The 19014-nt window shown below is 45.2% G+C and overlaps 2 protein-coding genes across 5 annotated transcripts in view; both read left to right on the plus strand.

Annotated features, from left to right (window-relative positions):
• znf608 (zinc finger protein 608) overlaps positions 1-8075 on the plus strand; it is a 27083-nt gene extending 19008 nt beyond the window's left edge. The window contains exon 9 of one of the 3 annotated variants that reach the window (XM_037258952.1): positions 7534-8037. In XM_037258952.1, the coding sequence (XP_037114847.1) occupies positions 7534-7556 (23 nt within the window). In that variant the 3' untranslated portion in view covers positions 7557-8037. Of the gene's footprint in view, positions 1-7533 lie in introns of all 3 variants that reach the window. The other 2 variants (XM_037258954.1, XM_037258953.1) reach the window with 2 other exon arrangements.
• The window catches only part of LOC119127166 (centrosomal protein of 120 kDa), a 35250-nt gene extending 16575 nt beyond the window's left edge, over positions 1-18675 (plus strand). Inside the window, exons 3-20 of one of the 2 annotated variants that reach the window (XM_037258962.1) lie at positions 9494-9768; positions 10006-10162; positions 10471-10585; positions 10660-10807; positions 11075-11235; positions 11419-11847; positions 12021-12165; positions 12236-12404; positions 12584-12733; positions 12843-13028; positions 13128-13380; positions 13495-13584; positions 13953-14045; positions 14133-14294; positions 14761-14883; positions 14960-15058; positions 17781-17926; positions 18346-18675. In XM_037258962.1, the coding sequence (XP_037114857.1) occupies positions 9720-9768; positions 10006-10162; positions 10471-10585; positions 10660-10807; positions 11075-11235; positions 11419-11847; positions 12021-12165; positions 12236-12404; positions 12584-12733; positions 12843-13028; positions 13128-13380; positions 13495-13584; positions 13953-14045; positions 14133-14294; positions 14761-14883; positions 14960-15058; positions 17781-17926; positions 18346-18541 (2871 nt within the window). In that variant the 5' untranslated portion in view covers positions 9494-9719 and the 3' untranslated portion in view covers positions 18542-18675. Of the gene's footprint in view, positions 1-9167; positions 9769-10005; positions 10163-10470; positions 10586-10659; positions 10808-11074; positions 11236-11418; positions 11848-11888; positions 11894-12020; positions 12166-12226; positions 12405-12583; positions 12734-12842; positions 13029-13127; positions 13381-13494; positions 13585-13952; positions 14046-14132; positions 14295-14760; positions 14884-14959; positions 15059-17780; positions 17927-18345 lie in introns of those variants that run through there. The other variant, XM_037258963.1, reaches the window with a different exon arrangement.
• The last annotated feature ends 339 nt before the right edge of the window (positions 18676-19014 follow it).

Here is a 19014-nt window from a genome sequence, read left to right on the forward strand (position 1 = left end):
GGGTTACTAACTAGGCTTTCAAAACTAGGGTTAGGGTTAGGGTTTCTAACTAGGCTTTCAAAACTAGGGTTAGGGTTTCCGACTAGGGTTTCCAAGGAGTTTTGCCATCGCTAATTAGGGTTTCAAACTAGGCTCAGGGTTTCCGACTAGGGTTTTAAACCAAGGTTAGGGTTTCAAACTAGGTTTTAAAGCTAGGGTTAGGGTTTCCAACGAGGGTTTCAAACTACTTTTAGGGTTTCTAAGATTAGGGTTTCTAACTAGGCTTTCAAAACGAGGGTTAGGGTTTCCGACCAGGGTTTCCAAGGAGTTTTGCCATTGCTATTTAGGGTTTCAAACTAGGGTTAGGGTTTCCGACTAGGGTTTTAAACAAAGGTTAGGGTTACAAACTTGGTTTTAATGCTAGGGTTAGGGTTTCCAACGAGGGTTTCAAACTACTTTTATGGTTTCTAAGATCAGGGTTTCTAACGAGGCTTTCAAAACTAGGGTTAGGGTTTTCGACTAGGGTTTCCAAAGTTAGGGTTAGGGTTAGGATTAGGGTTGGGGTTAGGGTTTCTAACTAGGCTTTCAAAACTAGGGTTAGGGTTTTCGACTAGGGTTTCCAAAGTTAGGGTTAGGGTTAGGATTAGGGTTGGGGTTAGGGTTTCTAACTAGGCTTTCAAAACTAGGGTTAGGGTTAGACTTAGAGTTAGGGTTAGCGTTAGCGTTAGGGTTAGAGTTAGCGTAAGGCTTAGGGTTAGGGTTACTAACTAGGCTTTCAAAACTAGGGTTAGGGTTAGGGTTTCTAACTAGGCTTTCAAAACTAGGGTTAGGGTTTCCGACTAGGGTTTCCAAGGAGTTTTGCCATCGCTAATTAGGGTTTCAAACTAGGCTCAGGGTTTCCGACTAGGGTTTTAAACCAAGGTTAGGGTTTCGACTAGGTTTTAAAGCTAGGGTTAGGGTTTCCAACGAGGGTTTCAAACTACTTTTAGGGTTTCTAAGATTGGGGTTTCTAACTAGGCTTTCAAAACTAGGGTTAGGGTTTTCGACTAGGGTTTCCAAAGTTAGGGTTAGGGTTAGGATTAGGGTTGGGGTTAGGGTTTATAACTAGGCTTTCAAAACTAGGGTTAGGGTTAGAGTTAGAGTTAGGGTTAGGGTTAGGGTTAGAGTTAGGGTTAGGGTTAGGGTTGGGGTTGGAGTTGGAGTTGGAGTTGGAGTTAGGGTTAGGGTTACCAACTAGGCTTTCAAAACTAGAGTTAGGGTTAGGGTTTCTAACTAGGCTTTCAAAACTAGGGTTAGGGTTTCCGACTAAGGTTTCCAAGGAGTTTTGCCATCACTAATTAGGGTTTCAAACTAGGCTCAGGGTTTCCGACTAGGGTTTTAAACCAAGGTTAGGGTTTCAAACTAGGTTTTAAAGCTAGGGTTAGGGTTTCCAACGAGGGTTTCAAACTACTTTTAGGGTTTCTAAGAATAGGGTTTCTAACTAGGCTTTCAAAACTAGGGGTAGGGTTTCCGACCAGGGTTTCCAAGGAGTTTTGCCATTGCTAATTAGGGTTTCAAACTAGGGTTAGGGTTTCCGACTAGGGTTTTAAACCAAGGTTAGGGTTACAAACTAGGTTTTAAAGCTAGGCTTAAGGTTTCCAACGAGGCTTTCAAACTACTTTTAGGGTTTCTAAGATTAGGGTTTCTAACTAGGCTTTCAAAACTAGGGTTAGGGTTTTCGACTAGGGTTTCCAAAGTTAGGGTTAGGGTTAGGATTAGGATTAGGGTTGGGGTTAGGGTTTCTAACTAGGCTTTCAAAACTAGGGTTAGGGTTAGACTTAGAGTTAGGGTTAGGGTTAGCGTTAGCGTTAGGGTTAGAGTTAGAGTTAGAGTTAGAGTTAGAGTAAGGGTTAGGGTTAGGGTTAGGGTTACTAACTAGGCTTTCAAAACTAGGGTTAGGGTTTCTAACTAGGCTTTCAAAACTAGGGTTAGGGTTTCCGACTAGGGTTTCCAAGGAGTTTTGCCATCGCTAATTAGGGTTTCAAACTAGGCTCAGGGTTTCCGACTAGGGTTTTAAACCAAGGTTAGGGTTTCAAACTAGGTTTTAAAGCTAGGGTTAGGGTTTCCAACGAGGGTTTCAAACTACTTTTAGGGTTTCTAAGATTAGGGTTTCTAACTAGGCTTTCAAAACGAGGGTTAGGGTTTCCGACCAGGGTTTCCAAGGAGTTTTGCCATTGCTATTTAGGGTTTCAAACTAGGGTTAGGGTTTCCGACTAGGGTTTTAAACAAAGGTTAGGGTTACAAACTTGGTTTTAATGCTAGGGTTAGGGTTTCCAACGAGGGTTTCAAACTACTTTTATGGTTTCTAAGATCAGGGTTTCTAACGAGGCTTTCAAAACTAGGGTTAGGGTTTTCGACTAGGGTTTCCAAAGTTAGGGTTAGGGTTAGGATTAGGGTTGGGGTTAGGGTTTCTAACTAGGCTTTCAAAACTAGGGTTAGGGTTAGACTTAGAGTTAGGGTTAGCGTTAGCGTTAGGGTTAGAGTTAGCGTAAGGCTTAGGGTTAGGGTTACTAACTAGGCTTTCAAAACTAGGGTTAGGGTTAGGGTTTCTAACTAGGCTTTCAAAACTAGGGTTAGGGTTTCCGACTAGGGTTTCCAAGGAGTTTTGCCATCGCTAATTAGGGTTTCAAACTAGGCTCAGGGTTTCCGACTAGGGTTTTAAACCAAGGTTAGGGTTTCAAACTAGGTTTTAAAGCTAGGGTTAGGGTTTCCAACGAGGGTTTCAAACTACTTTTAGGGTTTCTAAGATTGGGGTTTCTAACTAGGCTTTCAAAACTAGGGTTAGGGTTTTCGACTAGGGTTTCCAAAGTTAGGGTTAGGGTTAGGGTTAGGATTAGGGTTGGGGTTAGGGTTTATAACTAGGCTTTCAAAACTAGGGTTAGGGTTAGGGTTAGAGTTAGAGTTAGGGTTAGGGTTAGGGTTAGAGTTAGGGTTAGGGTTAGGGTTAGGGTTGGGGTTGGAGTTGGAGTTGGAGTTGGAGTTAGGGTTAGGGTTACCAACTAGGCTTTCAAAACTAGAGTTAGGGTTAGGGTTTCTAACTAGGCTTTCAAAACTAGGGTTAGGGTTTCCGACTAAGGTTTCCAAGGAGTTTTGCCATCACTAATTAGGGTTTCAAACTAGGCTCAGGGTTTCCGACTAGGGTTTTAAACCAAGGTTAGGGTTTCAAACTAGGTTTTAAAGCTAGGGTTAGGGTTTCCAACGAGGGTTTCAAACTACTTTTAGGGTTTCTAAGAATAGGGTTTCTAACTAGGCTTTCAAAACTAGGGGTAGGGTTTCCGACCAGGGTTTCCAAGGAGTTTTGCCATTGCTAATTAGGGTTTCAAACTAGGGTTAGGGTTTCCGACTAGGGTTTTAAACCAAGGTTAGGGTTACAAACTAGGTTTTAAAGCTAGGCTTAAGGTTTCCAACGAGGCTTTCAAACTACTTTTAGGGTTTCTAAGATTAGGGTTTCTAACTAGGCTTTCAAAACTAGGGTTAGGGTTTTCGACTAGGGTTTCCAAAGTTAGGGTTAGGGTTAGGATTAGGATTAGGGTTGGGGTTAGGGTTTCTAACTAGGCTTTCAAAACTAGGGTTAGGGTTAGACTTAGAGTTAGGGTTAGGGTTAGCGTTAGCGTTAGGGTTAGAGTTAGAGTTAGAGTTAGAGTTAGAGTAAGGGTTAGGGTTAGGGTTAGGGTTAGGGTTACTAACTAGGCTTTCAAAACTAGGGTTAGGGTTTCTAACTAGGCTTTCAAAACTAGGGTTAGGGTTTCCGACTAGGGTTTCCAAGGAGTTTTGCCATCGCTAATTAGGGTTTCAAACTAGGCTCAGGGTTTCCGACTAGGGTTTTAAACCAAGGTTAGGGTTTCAAACTAGGTTTTAAAGCTAGGGTTAGGGTTTCCAACGAGGGTTTCAAACTACTTTTAGGGTTTCTAAGATTGGGGTTTCTAACTAGGCTTTCAAAACTAGGGTTAGGGTTTTCGACTAGGGTTTCCAAAGTTAGGGTTAGGGTTAGGATTAGGGTTGGGGTTAGGGTTTATAACTAGGCTTTCAAAACTAGGGTTAGGGTTAGAGTTAGAGTTAGGGTTAGGGTTAGGGTTAGAGTTAGGGTTAGGGTTAGGGTTAGGGTTGGGGTTGGAGTTGGAGTTGGAGTTGGAGTTAGGGTTAGGGTTACCAACTAGGCTTTCAAAACTAGAGTTAGGGTTAGGGTTTCTAACTAGGCTTTCAAAACTAGGGTTAGGGTTTCCGACTAAGGTTTCCAAGGAGTTTTGCCATCACTAATTAGGGTTTCAAACTAGGCTCAGGGTTTCCGACTAGGGTTTTAAACCAAGGTTAGGGTTTCAAACTAGGTTTTAAAGCTAGGGTTAGGGTTTCCAACGAGGGTTTCAAACTACTTTTAGGGTTTCTAAGAATAGGGTTTCTAACTAGGCTTTCAAAACTAGGGGTAGGGTTTCCGACCAGGGTTTCCAAGGAGTTTTGCCATTGCTAATTAGGGTTTCAAACTAGGGTTAGGGTTTCCGACTAGGGTTTTAAACCAAGGTTAGGGTTACAAACTAGGTTTTAAAGCTAGGCTTAAGGTTTCCAACGAGGCTTTCAAACTACTTTTAGGGTTTCTAAGATTAGGGTTTCTAACTAGGCTTTCAAAACTAGGGTTAGGGTTTTCGACTAGGGTTTCCAAAGTTAGGGTTAGGGTTAGGATTAGGATTAGGGTTGGGGTTAGGGTTTCTAACTAGGCTTTCAAAACTAGGGTTAGGGTTAGACTTAGAGTTAGGGTTAGGGTTAGCGTTAGCGTTAGGGTTAGAGTTAGAGTTAGAGTTAGAGTTAGAGTAAGGGTTAGGGTTAGGGTTAGGGTTAGGGTTACTAACTAGGCTTTCAAAACTAGGGTTAGGGTTTCTAACTAGGCTTTCAAAACTAGGGTTAGGGTTTCCGACTAGGGTTTCCAAGGAGTTTTGCCATCGCTAATTAGGGTTTCAAACTAGGCTCAGGGTTTCCGACTAGGGTTTTAAACCAAGGTTAGGGTTTCAAACTAGGTTTTAAAGCTAGGGTTAGGGTTTCCAACGAGGGTTTCAAACTACTTTTAGGGTTTCTAAGATTAGGGTTTCTAACTAGGCTTTCAAAACGAGGGTTAGGGTTTCCGACCAGGGTTTCCAAGGAGTTTTGCCATTGCTATTTAGGGTTTCAAACTAGGGTTAGGGTTTCCGACTAGGGTTTTAAACAAAGGTTAGGGTTACAAACTTGGTTTTAATGCTAGGGTTAGGGTTTCCAACGAGGGTTTCAAACTACTTTTATGGTTTCTAAGATCAGGGTTTCTAACGAGGCTTTCAAAACTAGGGTTAGGGTTTTCGACTAGGGTTTCCAAAGTTAGGGTTAGGGTTAGGATTAGGGTTGGGGTTAGGGTTTCTAACTAGGCTTTCAAAACTAGGGTTAGGGTTTTCGACTAGGGTTTCCAAAGTTAGGGTTAGGGTTAGGATTAGGGTTGGGGTTAGGGTTTCTAACTAGGCTTTCAAAACTAGGGTTAGGGTTAGACTTAGAGTTAGGGTTAGCGTTAGCGTTAGGGTTAGAGTTAGCGTAAGGCTTAGGGTTAGGGTTACTAACTAGGCTTTCAAAACTAGGGTTAGGGTTAGGGTTTCTAACTAGGCTTTCAAAACTAGGGTTAGGGTTTCCGACTAGGGTTTCCAAGGAGTTTTGCCATCGCTAATTAGGGTTTCAAACTAGGCTCAGGGTTTCCGACTAGGGTTTTAAACCAAGGTTAGGGTTTCAAACTAGGTTTTAAAGCTAGGGTTAGGGTTTCCAACGAGGGTTTCAAACTACTTTTAGGGTTTCTAAGATTGGGGTTTCTAACTAGGCTTTCAAAACTAGGGTTAGGGTTTTCGACTAGGGTTTCCAAAGTTAGGGTTAGGGTTAGGATTAGGGTTGGGGTTAGGGTTTATAACTAGGCTTTCAAAACTAGGGTTAGGGTTAGAGTTAGAGTTAGGGTTAGGGTTAGGGTTAGAGTTAGAGTTAGGGTTAGGGTTAGGGTTAGGGTTAGGGTTAGGGTTGGAGTTGGAGTTAGGGTTAGGGTTACCAACTAGGCTTTCAAAACTAGAGTTAGGGTTAGGGTTTCTAACTAGGCTTTCAAAACTAGGGTTAGGGTTTCCGACTAAGGTTTCCAAGGAGTTTTGCCATCGCTAATTAGGGTTTCAAACTAGGCTCAGGGTTTCCGACTAGGGTTTTAAACCAAGGTTAGGGTTTCAAACTAGGTTTTAAAGCTAGGGTTAGGGTTTCCAACGAGGGTTTCAAACTACTTTTAGGGTTTCTAAGATTAGGGTTTCTAACTAGGCTTTCAAAACGAGGGTTAGGGTTTCCGACCAGGGTTTCCAAGGAGTTTTGCCATTGCTATTTCGGGTTTCAAACTAGGGTTAGGGTTTCCGACTAGGGTTTTAAACAAAGGTTAGGGTTACAAACTTGGTTTTAATGCTAGGGTTAGGGTTTCCAACGAGGGTTTCAAACTACTTTTATGGTTTCTAAGATCAGGGTTTCTAACTAGGCTTTCAAAACTAGGGTTAGGGTTTCCGACCAGGGTTTTCAAGGAGTTTTGCCATCGCTAATTAAAGTTTCAAACAAGGGGTAGGGTTTCCGACTAGGGTTTTAAACCAAGCTTAGGGTTACAAACTAGGTTTTAAAGCTAAGGTTAGGGTTTCCAACGAGGGTTTCAAACTACTTTTATGGTTTCTAAGATCAGGGTTTCTAACTAGGCTTTCAAAACTAGGGTTAGGGTTTCCGACCAGGGTATCCAAGGAGTTTTGCCATTGCTAATTAGGGTTTCAAGCTAGGGTTAGGGTTTCCGACTAGGGTTTTAAATCAAGGTTAGGGTTACAAACTAGGGGTGTAAATCGCGGGTTTTGTAACGATACGATATCATATCGATACAAAGAACCACGATACGATATTTGCCGATATCTTAAAGCCTGCTGTGATTCATTCACGATACATCACGATATAGTGCTCTACGATCGATATAGAACAATATCCTGATTTATAACAATTCATACGCAAAATCAACAAGGTACTGCAAACTCTTTATTTAGGAAATTACAAAGTGCTTCCAAACGAATGACTTGAAGCCCAAAGGGGAGCGAATTTCCTCGTCTTCTTGGACGCTAGCCATAGCACCAGCCCAGGAGCCGCGTAGTTGTCGGCTCCCCTTTCACGTGCCTGCTCTGCTCACAACACAACACGCCGCGCACTGCTCCCGGAAAGAGGAAGCAAGCAACAATGAACTGGATTTCAAAATAAAGTCGCGTCTAATGTCCAAGGTCAAAAACGGGCGATATAGATCGATGTTTACGTTTAGCATCGATGCCAACAAATCGTAGAGCATTATATCGATTAATCGATGTGTATCGATGAATCGTTACACCCCTAGTAAATAATAATAAACACAAGTTGTTTAAAGATTTATAAGTTCCACAGTATTGATGCTAATTTCATTAGCTCACCAATGTTGAGCGTGCATGTAATATGCGTATAAATATATAATATTTTCATGTTATGTTACAGCAGAGAGCGAGGTGAAGAAGTAGTGATGTGGCAGAAGGAGAAGAATCACACGTAAATTCTGTGGTGTTCCTTGGTGAAGCCTCGCCGTGAGAGGCAGACAAAGGAAAGAAAAAAGAAAACACAAGTATCATTTCTTACTTGCGCCACCTACAGTACAGAAGGTGTTTTGTATCGCACAGGAAGAGGATTTTGGGCAAGGACAAGTGTACAGCGGTGTTTCTAAACGCACATTATTGTTCTGACTGAATGTACTGATGATGACGATGACGACGATGATGCTACATTTGTATCGCTAACTGTACGTGTTGATTGTATTGTCCTATGTGAGCGTAGCCCTTCTCCTCCACGCCGCTGTACATAGCCTCCACACAGTCATGCCCTCATTAGATATGCGGGAGGAAAGGGCGGGGCTTAGGGAGGGATGCTGTGCACATTGAATGTCAGAAATCTGGGCTCCAACCAGAAAACGTGAACTGATGAAGTCATGTGTCAATTAAAAAAAAACAATGCTGACAAACTGAAAATAACTGTAAAACATATATTTGTGTTTACCTGAAAAATTGAGCTCCTCTAATCTCAGTGAGTGAAATACTCCTGACTAATTTCACTTTCACGTTCTATGGATCACTAATGGTACTCGTACCACACTTTTAGAATCACCATCCTCTAGATGAATTTTTTCCAATTTCCCGGCAGCTCTTGAATGCACCATTATCTGGCGTCGACGTGAAGAATAGAATACAATAAAATAAACCTTTACCTGTCCCACAAATGTGTTTATTACATTTGTGCCCAGTTTGAGTGCAGTGGGTGTCATTAAGAATACTCCTTACGGATTAAGTATGACATTTACGACTTCTCAGCAGCCCTTGAATGCACCATTAAATGGTGTCGACATAGAATAGGATAAACTTATAACAGCACATCTAGAACAAAAGCAGTACACTTTAAAATGGGACTCTCACAAATTCCTGCTTTTGCTCTTACCCCCCCAGACCCTAATGTGCACTTCCCCCTCCAACGAACTACCTGAGCCCGTGATGCTGGATTTAAAGTGACCTACATATAGTGATATGAAATGTAATACGTGGTGCTGCTCTTTGACCTGAGCCCCCCCCCTCCCCCCCTGTTGCAGCCATACTCTTACGTCAATAATAATAACATTTTAAAAGTAGCAACATGTAATGAATCCAACTTTAAATAATCATGTACTGTGTTATGATGTTGTGTGTCCTCCAGCAACGGCTCTGCCTCACTCCATACAAACGACATACATATTGCATAATAATGATGATACATGCAGTACATGCATACTACTTGAATATGGTGGTGATATCTGTTTACAAAATGCTGTCACGGGGGACTGTTGTCGTCATCCAGTGGCCGTGGTGTACCTGATGAATTAAAATTCATATTATGATAATTAATACTGCTCTGACATCAACGTGGAACCCGCTGTTGTTTTTTTTGTACTGTATATGCCTTAATTTGTATATTTGGCAATCACTATTAAAGGATATGATAGATAGATAGATAGATAGATAGATAGATAGATAGATAGATAGATAGATAGATAGATAGATAGATAGATAGATAGATAGATAGATAGATAGATAGATAGATAGATGCATTTTTTACAATGATTATTATTACTATTATTATTGAATCTGTATTTTCAAACTTGTGGTTAATTAAAATGACAAAAGCAGAGTAAACTGTTATGAAATAAGGAATGTAAAATACCCAGTTAAACAAATAATGTGACAAAACCTATATGACATATATATTTTTATTTATTTTAATACAAGTATACAGCATACTGTAAAATAGTGAACCTAACTGGAATGATCTTAAATGTGAATATTAAGAGGGAATGGATTATTTTTTATATCGGTTTTTGTTATGTTATTATTCATATTTGAATGATTTGAGACTGCAGTTCCACCGCCCACCAGTTGAGGCCAACCAAACCCGGAGCGCCTCTACTTTTAACTTCCGTCTCCAAAACCAAAATGGGTGGCGCCAAAGCTTGACAACAAAGCAGCTGGTCCCTCACAACGGACCACCCGAAAAAGCTCGCTTTTCTCCCCAAAGTTCACCTTCAACGACTTTTTTTCTCTTCCGCCAACAACGTCCGGATTTTATAACAAGGTCTCGGGAGTGTTTTTGATCGTCCAAATGTCAACATGGCTCCGAAGAGCGAGCAACTTCTCATCGTGTTGTCCATTCTGGAAGGTGAGCGTCAACTGTCTGCGCCACTCCAACACAAACGCAAACAAAGTCACAAGTTGAACCGGTTAAGTCGCTATATTGTTACGTTTTTAACGTAAACTCATTCGTCGCTTACGTTAAACCTCTCATACTAAAACCAGACTTTTGCCAAAAAAAATACTATGTCAACCACTATATGCGTTTGTGGAAGTGACTTTACAAATATGTTGTATAAAAGTAGTTGTTTGGGGTTGTGGGCAGGGCGCGATTTCCCCAAGTGCCCTCGGCTCAGCTTGGAGGTTCAGGCGAGCTTCGACGGCGAGCAGCTGACCACCGACCCCGTGGAGCACCTGGACCAGCCGCACTTCAGCACCGAGCTTGCCTGGGAGCTGGACCGCAAGATGCTGCACCAGCACAGGTATGTGTGTGTGTGTGAGGGCTTGGGTAAAAGTATTTTTCTCCAGTTTTCCTCCGTTTGATGAGCTTTTTATTTATTGTGAATATGACCATGTATGATGACGTGTGTGTGTGTGTGTGTGTGTGTGTGTGTGTGTGTGTGTGTGTGTGTGTGTGTGTGTGTGTGTGTGTGTGTGTGTGTGTGTGTGTGTGTGTGTGTGTGTGTGTGTGTGTGTGTGTGTGTGTGTGTGTGTGTGTGTGTGTGTGTGTGTGTGTGTGTGTGTGTGTGTGTGTGTGTGTGTGTGTGTGTGTGTGTGTGTGTGTGTGCAGACTGCAGAGGACCCCCATCAAGCTTCAGTGTTTCACCGTGGACTCCAGCAACAACAGCAGGGAGAACGTGGGCTACATTGTGCTGGACCTCAGATCCGTTCAGGAAGTCCCACAGGTCTGTCGGTCGACCGTGGCAGGGCGTCAACTCGCTGCCACGTTAATGTTGGTCTTTGCCACGCGTGTCACCAGGATCCTCGCTGGCATATGCTGCTGAGCAGCAAGTACATAAAAAAGAAGCCGTCGCTGCTCCTCAGCATGGTGCTGGAGAATGACGGCAAGTCCACGCCTCCACCACCGCCCTCTCCCCAAGCACCCCGAAACAAGAAGGCCCAAAGAGGTGCTACTTCCTGTTTAGTGTCTTGTGTTTCGGTGCTCCTCCTTCATTGTGCATCATCTTTGTGCCTTTCTATGTGAAACACCTTCAAGTGTTGAGTGAGGTTTACATTGTTTCAGCACCAAGATAAGCGATCTGCTCTCATTGAGAACAAGAGAAAAAGAGAAAGATGAGAATAATTACTGTTGAGAGGCTGAAATTTCGAGGATTGAACCATTCTAAAGTAAAACTGAAACGTTGTTCTCTTTTGTTACACACGTGACTCTCCAGCGCCTCGCTCGAGCGGGCCCGTAGCCCCGCAGCCCCTCCTGGACAAGCTGGAGGCGGTCCTGGTGCCTGAGCAGGGTTACCATCAGGTGGGACCCGACAGCGTGGCCACCGACATGTTTGTGCTGTCCGTCACTGTGGCTTTTGTCGCCAAGTTGGAACAGGTGAGAGGAACTCCATACCTGTGACCGGAACTTCCAGTTGTGTGCCGTGCGTGTGTGGTGAATCTTGTGTTAATGTGAGGATGCACATTTATACGTTTGAGTGTGTGCCTGTGCTTTTGTGTGTCTGCATGCACGAGAGTTTGTACTTGGTGTGATGGTGAGTTTGTGTGCACGTGCTTGCAGTTAATCCCCACCACACTCAAGTTGTCATCAGAGGATGCCGGCTTCTTCTTTTTCTACACACTGCTGGGCAACGACATCACCAGTGAGCCCTTCCGGAACCTCCTGACGCCGGACTTCCAGCCCGAGCGCGCCTCGGTGCGCGTCCGCAGCAGCGACCGCGCCCTGCGCGCCTTCCTGTCGCAGCAACCGCCCTTGCAGATCCACCTGTGCTGCGGCACGCACTCGCTGGGCAGCGCCGACGTGCCCCTGGCCCCGCTGGCCGGGCTCGCCGTGGACTTGGAGGAGAGGGCGGCCACAGTGGAGGGCGTGTTTGCGCTACAGCCGCCCGCCCGCGTCAGGCGCTCGCTGCCGGCGATGCCCGCCGACTTGCAGCCTAACGTCAGCGTGGCCATCACACTGCGCCGAGAGGACGTGGCGCCGCAGCTACAGGTTGATGAAACTAAGACCGTACCAAATTTGATTGAGACAATTGCCAAAATCGAAGGACTCGTGCTATTTTTCTTTTTTTGGCGGTCTTTTTGGGAGGCTGCAACAAATGAATGGCATTTCCATTCATTTCAAAGGGGAAATGTAATTTGTACAAATTCCTTGTCATCCTGCAGACTTCGTCCACCAAAGGACACAACAAAAACCCGTGCGCTGCCGTCGCGCTGGCCGCCGAGGACCAAATTGCCAGTTCCACTCCAATCCGAAATCCTCCTGAGGTCGTTGCGCTGTCGCAGACCCAGCAGGAGGTACTGTCGCACGGTAGGTCCGCCTCATCCCGTCGATCCATCAATGCCTAAAATGTGACATTCAGACCGAGTTTGTCCTGCAGACGTGGAGCCGCTCGCCGCATATCAGGCCCAGGGCGAGGGCGCCACTTCATTGCTCGGCTGCGCCCTCAAAGCGTCCATTCCGCCATCGGCGCATCGCTACTGTTTCTCTCTGGATCTCTGCAACCTCAGACAGACCGGACTCTTACACACCATCGCTGCCACAATCAGGTTCGCACAACAGCGCACCCTTAACACGAACAACTACAAAGAAAAAGGTTGACACAACACCAGTGCAGCTCTACAATTGCCAAGAACTAAAGGTTTCTACATCGCTGCTATTTTCGGTTTTAGCTAGGTTTATTTATTTTGCTTGAGCTGGAGGCTAGTCATGGCTATGCCCTGGTCAGGTACTCGTACGAGTTCTTCGGCAGCGCGGTGCCCGTGATGACCAGCCACCCCGTGGAGCTGCGCAGGAACACGGACGTGTCTCTGCCGCACTCTTACTGCGCCTTCGACTTTGCCGCCGTGCCGCAGCAGCTGCAGGATACCTTCCTCAGGTATGAAGTCGTGCACAGAATATTTGGAGGAGGGCCACACTAAAATCAGAAATTATCTTTCCGTATAACACGTTTTAGCTTTGAAAATATTCTCCTGTCTCTGAACAAGAATTCCTCTGGTGTTGGAGCTGTGGCACCACGACGCCGGCAGTACCAACGATTTCCTGATTGGCCGAGCCTCGCTGCAGCTGTCTCGGCTGCTTGCCGCCGAGAGGAGCCGACACCCGGCCGCCGAGAGGGAGGCGCCCTGGCGCCAAATCCACCAGGACCGAATCCCCTTCTTCTCCACCCAGAGGTGCTTCTGTCGCTCGGCTAAGCTGACCTTCTTTGTTTAGTCTCTGGCGCCAACTAGAGGACTGAAAACAAAATGCATCTTCACCCCCCTGTGGCTTAGCTCCAACGAGAAAGCAGCAGAGTTGAGCCTGGTGGCCACACTGGACGACTTTGGGCTCGTGAACCCTAAGGACATCCCCGTGTCGGATTCGTGGCCGAATGAGCCCGCGCCTCCTCTGCCAGAGATGGCCGCCGAGCCAGCTGTGCCGCCTGCGCCCGGGGGCCCGCCGCCCCCCCGAGATAGCGCCGAGTACCGCACGGCCCTGGAGCTAGAGCTGTGGAAGGAGACGCAGGAGGATCTGTTCAATGATCAGGTCCCCCTCCATGCATTCCCTTGAAAGCTGAAGTTTAGACGCATGTGACACGTGTATGTTCTTCTGAGCGTCGCAGGCATTAATTCTGCGGCACGTTCCGTTGTGCCCGTGTAGCTCCGGAAGAAGGAGTTGACTCACATGCAGGCGCTGGCGGAGGAGTGGATGCGACGAGAGCGCGAGAGGGAAGCCTGCGTGAAAAAGAAGGTGAGGGCAACATTTTGCTGACACGCGAGGAAGGTGAAACGTTCACATGTCGGACATCTCAGCAAAATTGTGGCAAGACAAAAGGCCGTCCACTCACTCATTCCCGAATCACCTGGTAGGGAGTTTTTCTTTTGCCTGCCGTTAACGATGTCACTGCTGTCGCATCATCGCAACACACTGGATCACTGGATCAATTTCGAAAATTGATGTCACAATTTTGCGGCTGTGATTTAAATGTTTTTCCCCCAATGTACTTTTTAACAAAAAGTTTGTGTTTTGCTCTTTATTCCAAATTGCAAGCTTTGAAAATTGCTCCATTGCCATGTCGACTTCAAACGTGACTTGTGAATCTTTGCCGTTTGTTGTAGGAAATGGAGTGCAGTCGTCTGGAGGAGCAGCTTCAGAAGACTCTGTCTGATCTGGAGAAGAAGGAGAAGATTCTGAGTGAAGCCGAGCTAAAGGTGGTGCTTCTCCTCTCGTTGTGTCTTCCGCAATGTTTCCTCGGCCTGACTTTCTCCACGTCTTCCACGACGTGCGCGTCTCGTCAGACCCAAAGGCTGCAGCGTGACCTCCAAGCCGAACACAAGCTAGAGCGGAAGGAGGCGCAGGAGACCGTCAAGAGGTTGCAGCTGGAGTGCGACCACCGGATTGCGCTAGAGCGAGACAAAGTGCGCCTGATGGAGGAGGAGCGAACGCGGCTCCTCAAGCAGGTACAGGAGATCCAAATTGTGGCAAACATCCGGACATCCCTGTCCTCCCCTCCCTCCTCCCCTTTTACAAAAGCCTGCTCCAGTTTTTCTTCTAGCCATAAAAATGCACCGATACACGTCAATCTGGGAGCCATTAGCGATTAAATCCACCTGTTGCCTCCATTGCTGCAAGTTGCCTATAATTCCACTAGATGGCAGTAAAGTATGACTTTGGCTGCTTTGGCCTAACTAAAGAAAGCTCATTCCAGCATTTCAACATAGCTCCTTGGGGCCTGGATGGCGCCAAAGCAGTAGTAGAAGAATAGGTATAGTAGTAGTAGTAGAATAGGTGAGTTTCTCAGGAAAGTAATCAAAAAAGAATCCATGAATGAAAAATGGCAAATATAGATTTACACATGTGGGTTCAACCTCTTTGAAGAACGCCCCCATTCGATCAACATCAAATTTTTTTTTTCTTGTTCTCCAGATCACAGACTGGGAGAACCGCTACAAGCAACTGGAGAAAGACTTTTATACCTTCAAGGAGCAACAGAACATCAAACCCGAAGTCCGCCTGCAGTCCGAGATCAACATTCTGACACTGGAGAAGGTAGCGTGGTGCTCCGCATGAACGAGCTCAACATAAAGAGACGACAAAGGATGTTGTGTCGTTGGCTACCAACCAGGTGGAGCTGGAGAGGAAGCTGGAGTCCACCACCAAGTCCAAACTTCATTACAAGCAGCAATGGGGGCGCGCACTGAAGGAACTGGGTCGCTTCAAACAGGTAACCAAGGCTCACAAAATTCATTCACAGCTTTCACACCTCTTTGGTTTCTTTCTTATCTTCTCCGCCTTATTTACAGTAATCCATGGAAATTTGATTACGATATTTTTCGGACGGTAAATTTCCCTGCTGCGTCAGACCGAGCGCGATCTTGGTGCTATGAATCCTTGTGCCACATGTGGAACTTGCCATAGGGCACACATTTGTTGCCATGACTTGCTGGGTGCGGGCAAATGCTTTTGGTGCATTGCCGCCACCTTCTGGCCACCAGCCGTAATGCGCCAAAAGTATTTGCAAAAACAAAGTCAACACAATTAAGAAACGGGGACTTTGAGTGTCTAATTTTAATGACTGCCATATAGTAAAAGTTCCAGGACCGGCCAAACTATGAAAAAGGTCTAATTTATAGTCTGAAAAATATAGTATTCACTGTATTATAGCAGTTACAGTGTGATTACATTACATTTTCTACACTCCTAAAATTTCAAGTTAGTGGCCACTGTGCCTCGTAATTAAAAAAAAAACAATAACAAAGTCAGTCGTACTGTTTGCCTCAGCCCATTTCAACAAACGTCCTTGCCACAAGATGGTGACAAAGTGAAATTTTTATTTGCTTTGGAGTGCTCAGTACCCCCAAATATCTAAAAGTCGAACCATGAATATTTTTGGTTTCACTGTTCCCTTTGTCCTCTTTGCATCCCGCTCTTCATTTGTCACGTTGACCGGCCGTATTGTTTTGCTTTGCGTCATCTCTGAGCACCGCCAGTCTGCCCGCCGTAAAAGTTGCAGCGGCAGGACAAATGTTGCTTTTCCCAGCGGGAGCTGGCGGGATTAACGCGCAGATGAAAGGCTCCCCCCTAGAAAGCTTTCCAATTCCAAATATTGGGACAAGCAGCGCCAGTCGATCTTCTCCGAGCGCAAATATTGGGACAATAACGAGGCCCGGCGGCCATCTTGTTATTGTTAGGGCCCCCGCTGAACGTTCTCGCCGCCCGTTTGACTTTTTAATGGCCACAAAGTGTCGAAGGCAAACGTGTTTAGTCTTCTTTTATGGAGCGGACAGAGTGGCTGCGCCAGGACCACACAAACATTCCACAACCTTCTGCTGGACTTTTTCTTTCACACCAGCAACAATTCATCATCTTTGAACAGCGCAACGTGCACATTTCCTTGTTGATTTTCCTGATGATTTCATTTTGGGGAATGACGTTCAAGTCTCAGTATGTCTCAAATGATGCATGGCTGCCATCTACTGGTAGTTGCGTGCCAGCAGAGTACTGTCAGAACATCCCCAGCCATCACAAAATTGTCTTTGTGTTCATTCAGTCAGTCCACGGCCTTCAGAATTCGTGGGGCTGGACCTTGTAAATTCAATTCTGTTGCTATCTGCTCTGCCTCTTCAACCGATCAATCATATTTCAAATTTTCCCGACCCTTGGCAATGTCGGCAGTTTTTCATCCTCTCAACTGGCTGGAGCCAACTTCTGTAGCGTTAATAATATCGCGTCGTTGTCCGACAACGGCAACGAGCGGCTTGCAGCTGTGAGATGAATGACTCGATGATTTTCTGTGACCTGGACTTGTCCTTGGCAGCACGTCACGCAAAGGTTTGTTATTCCAGCAATTAGGCCAAAGGCGCTGGCGAATCCAGGCGGCCAGTCGCTCCTCGGGGAGCTTCTTGTGTCAACACGCGTTCACGTGAAGCATGTTTTTCTCCGTGCCCCGAGCCCGCCTAGCTCCACTTTTCCCACCCGCCGTCGGCTGGAACACTGACAGCCCTCAAAAAGTCTTTTTTTTTTATATTAATTTTCATCCCTCCCATCGCCTGCTGACAAACTTGCTTCTGTCCCGTCTTCAGTGTCTCACTGGATTCCCACTTCTGTCTATCCAAAGTCTCGCCAACATTTTCTCATGCCAGCAAGCATATGTTTGAGATACACGGCCATTTTTATTCCTTATTCTTTGGGAAAAATGAATTTCTATATTTTTGCAATTTGGGCGAAGGAAAACTGCTTTTTTCCAGATATGATGTCTATTTAGATTTTCAAGCTAATGAACACTTAAAAAGCTGCAAGTCAAAATTTTTAGAAATTAGCAACAAGTAGATAAAAGAAACTCGTTTCAATTTGTTTGCCTTTATTTTTGCGTAAGACAAAATGTCGCATGAATGAGATAAGCGGGAATGAAATTGCAATATTAATTAAAAAGCAAAAATTGCAATTCAAATAGTTGAAACCGACTTGAAGCGAGAAGTCAGACTCCGACGCTTTGATTGCTGTATTAAAACGTTCACTTTTCTGAATTTACGGCTCACATCAGCATTAAAGCGGAGCGGAGCTTTTTTGTTTTTGCTTCAATGATTAACGAGCAACTCGCCGAACGCCGAGCGAGCGGGACGACAGAAATACGACTTGCAGGCGCTAAATCCCCCCCCCCCCCCTCCCGTCATGTCGGCCGGCGTGAGAATTCCTCAGCTCCGGCTGCATTTTTTCTCACGGAGGTTTTCCGAAAAATGTCTAGAGTGAACCCTCGTTTATTGCGGGGATACATTCCTGACTCACCCACAATAATAATAATAAAAAAAAAAAAAAGTTCACACTTGATTCATGAAGCGCCCTTGTAAGTATTACTTTGTATTTCTTTCATCATAGTTTTTTACAGTTTACGAAAACTAACGAAAGACTATATGTACGCACCTTGTTGTCGTGTGTGGCATGCGCAGCGCAAGGAGGAGAGCGAGATTATGCGTCTGAAGAAGCAGCAGGCCGAGTTGGACGCCATGAGGCTGCGCTACGTGGCCGCCGAGGAGAAGGAGGTGGTACGACAAGAGCGGCAGGAATTGGGGGACATCAGGAACGAACTCAATAGGTGAGCGCGACACTATTAGCTTCAAGGTGCTAACATCAACAACGTACGTTTTGACAATATTTCTCATCATTGAGGGAATCCCTGTTATTTTGACACACTTCTACTTTCGCACAGTTCATGGGATTCACGTCGTTCCCATTTAAACTTATTACCCAAATTCACGCTTTGCAGGTTATTATTTTTCCTCATTCCCCAAATATTCAGTATTTACAACCCAAAAACTCACCATTCATTTCAAATGGGACATTCGACATAAGTCCATTCCCATTTGAGATTCAAAACATTGAACTCATTTAATTCATTTTTCATCTTGAGGCAAAAATGTATTTCACTTTCAACATTCAAATTCCCGCCAAACAATTCCTTGTTTATTCCCAATAATGCATTCAACAAACGCACATCGTTCTTATTTGAAAAAGGTTGAAGCAGCAAGGGGATATAGGCCCCACCTCCTCGGGCCCAGTCCCCAGTTTGAACCACAGCGCAGAGGAACACCTGAGCCGCCTTCTGGAGGAGCGTGACACACTTCTCCGGACCGGCGTCTACGGGCACGACGACCGCATCATCGCCGAACTCAACCGGCAAATCGGCGACGCCATGGCCGACGTCAGCTGACGGCCAATCCGCGAACAGCCATCGTACATCACGGCTGGAACGCTTTCGTTGCGCTCATGGAAAGTGCCGAGCTCGGCTACCCCTTCCAAAATGTGAAAGTAGCATGTGAATAATAACCAGAGTTTTTATTTATTCATAATTGTGTTTTGGTGCCACGCGACAGGGCGATGCAGTCAGCAGATGGCGCTACAGCCTCACTAGAAATTGTTTTTTTTAAATAAAACGTCACTAGCTCAAAAAGACACTTTCTGATTTAGATTTTTACAATTTTTTAACTCAATAAGGTGACGTATGACGTTCGAATAAGAGTTACGTGATTGGCCTCCCGTTGTGTATAATCAAGCAAAATGCAAGTCAAATCAAGTTTATTTGTATAGCCCTAAATCACAAGCAGTCTCAAAGGGCTTTACATGTACAAAAAAGTTTGACAATTATTCTCAAAGCATCCCCTGATCTTAAACTCCCAAAAGGGC

Source organism: Syngnathus acus, chromosome 9 (genome assembly GCF_901709675.1).
Source record: "Syngnathus acus chromosome 9, fSynAcu1.2, whole genome shotgun sequence".
Taxonomy (NCBI): domain Eukaryota; kingdom Metazoa; phylum Chordata; class Actinopteri; order Syngnathiformes; family Syngnathidae; genus Syngnathus; species Syngnathus acus.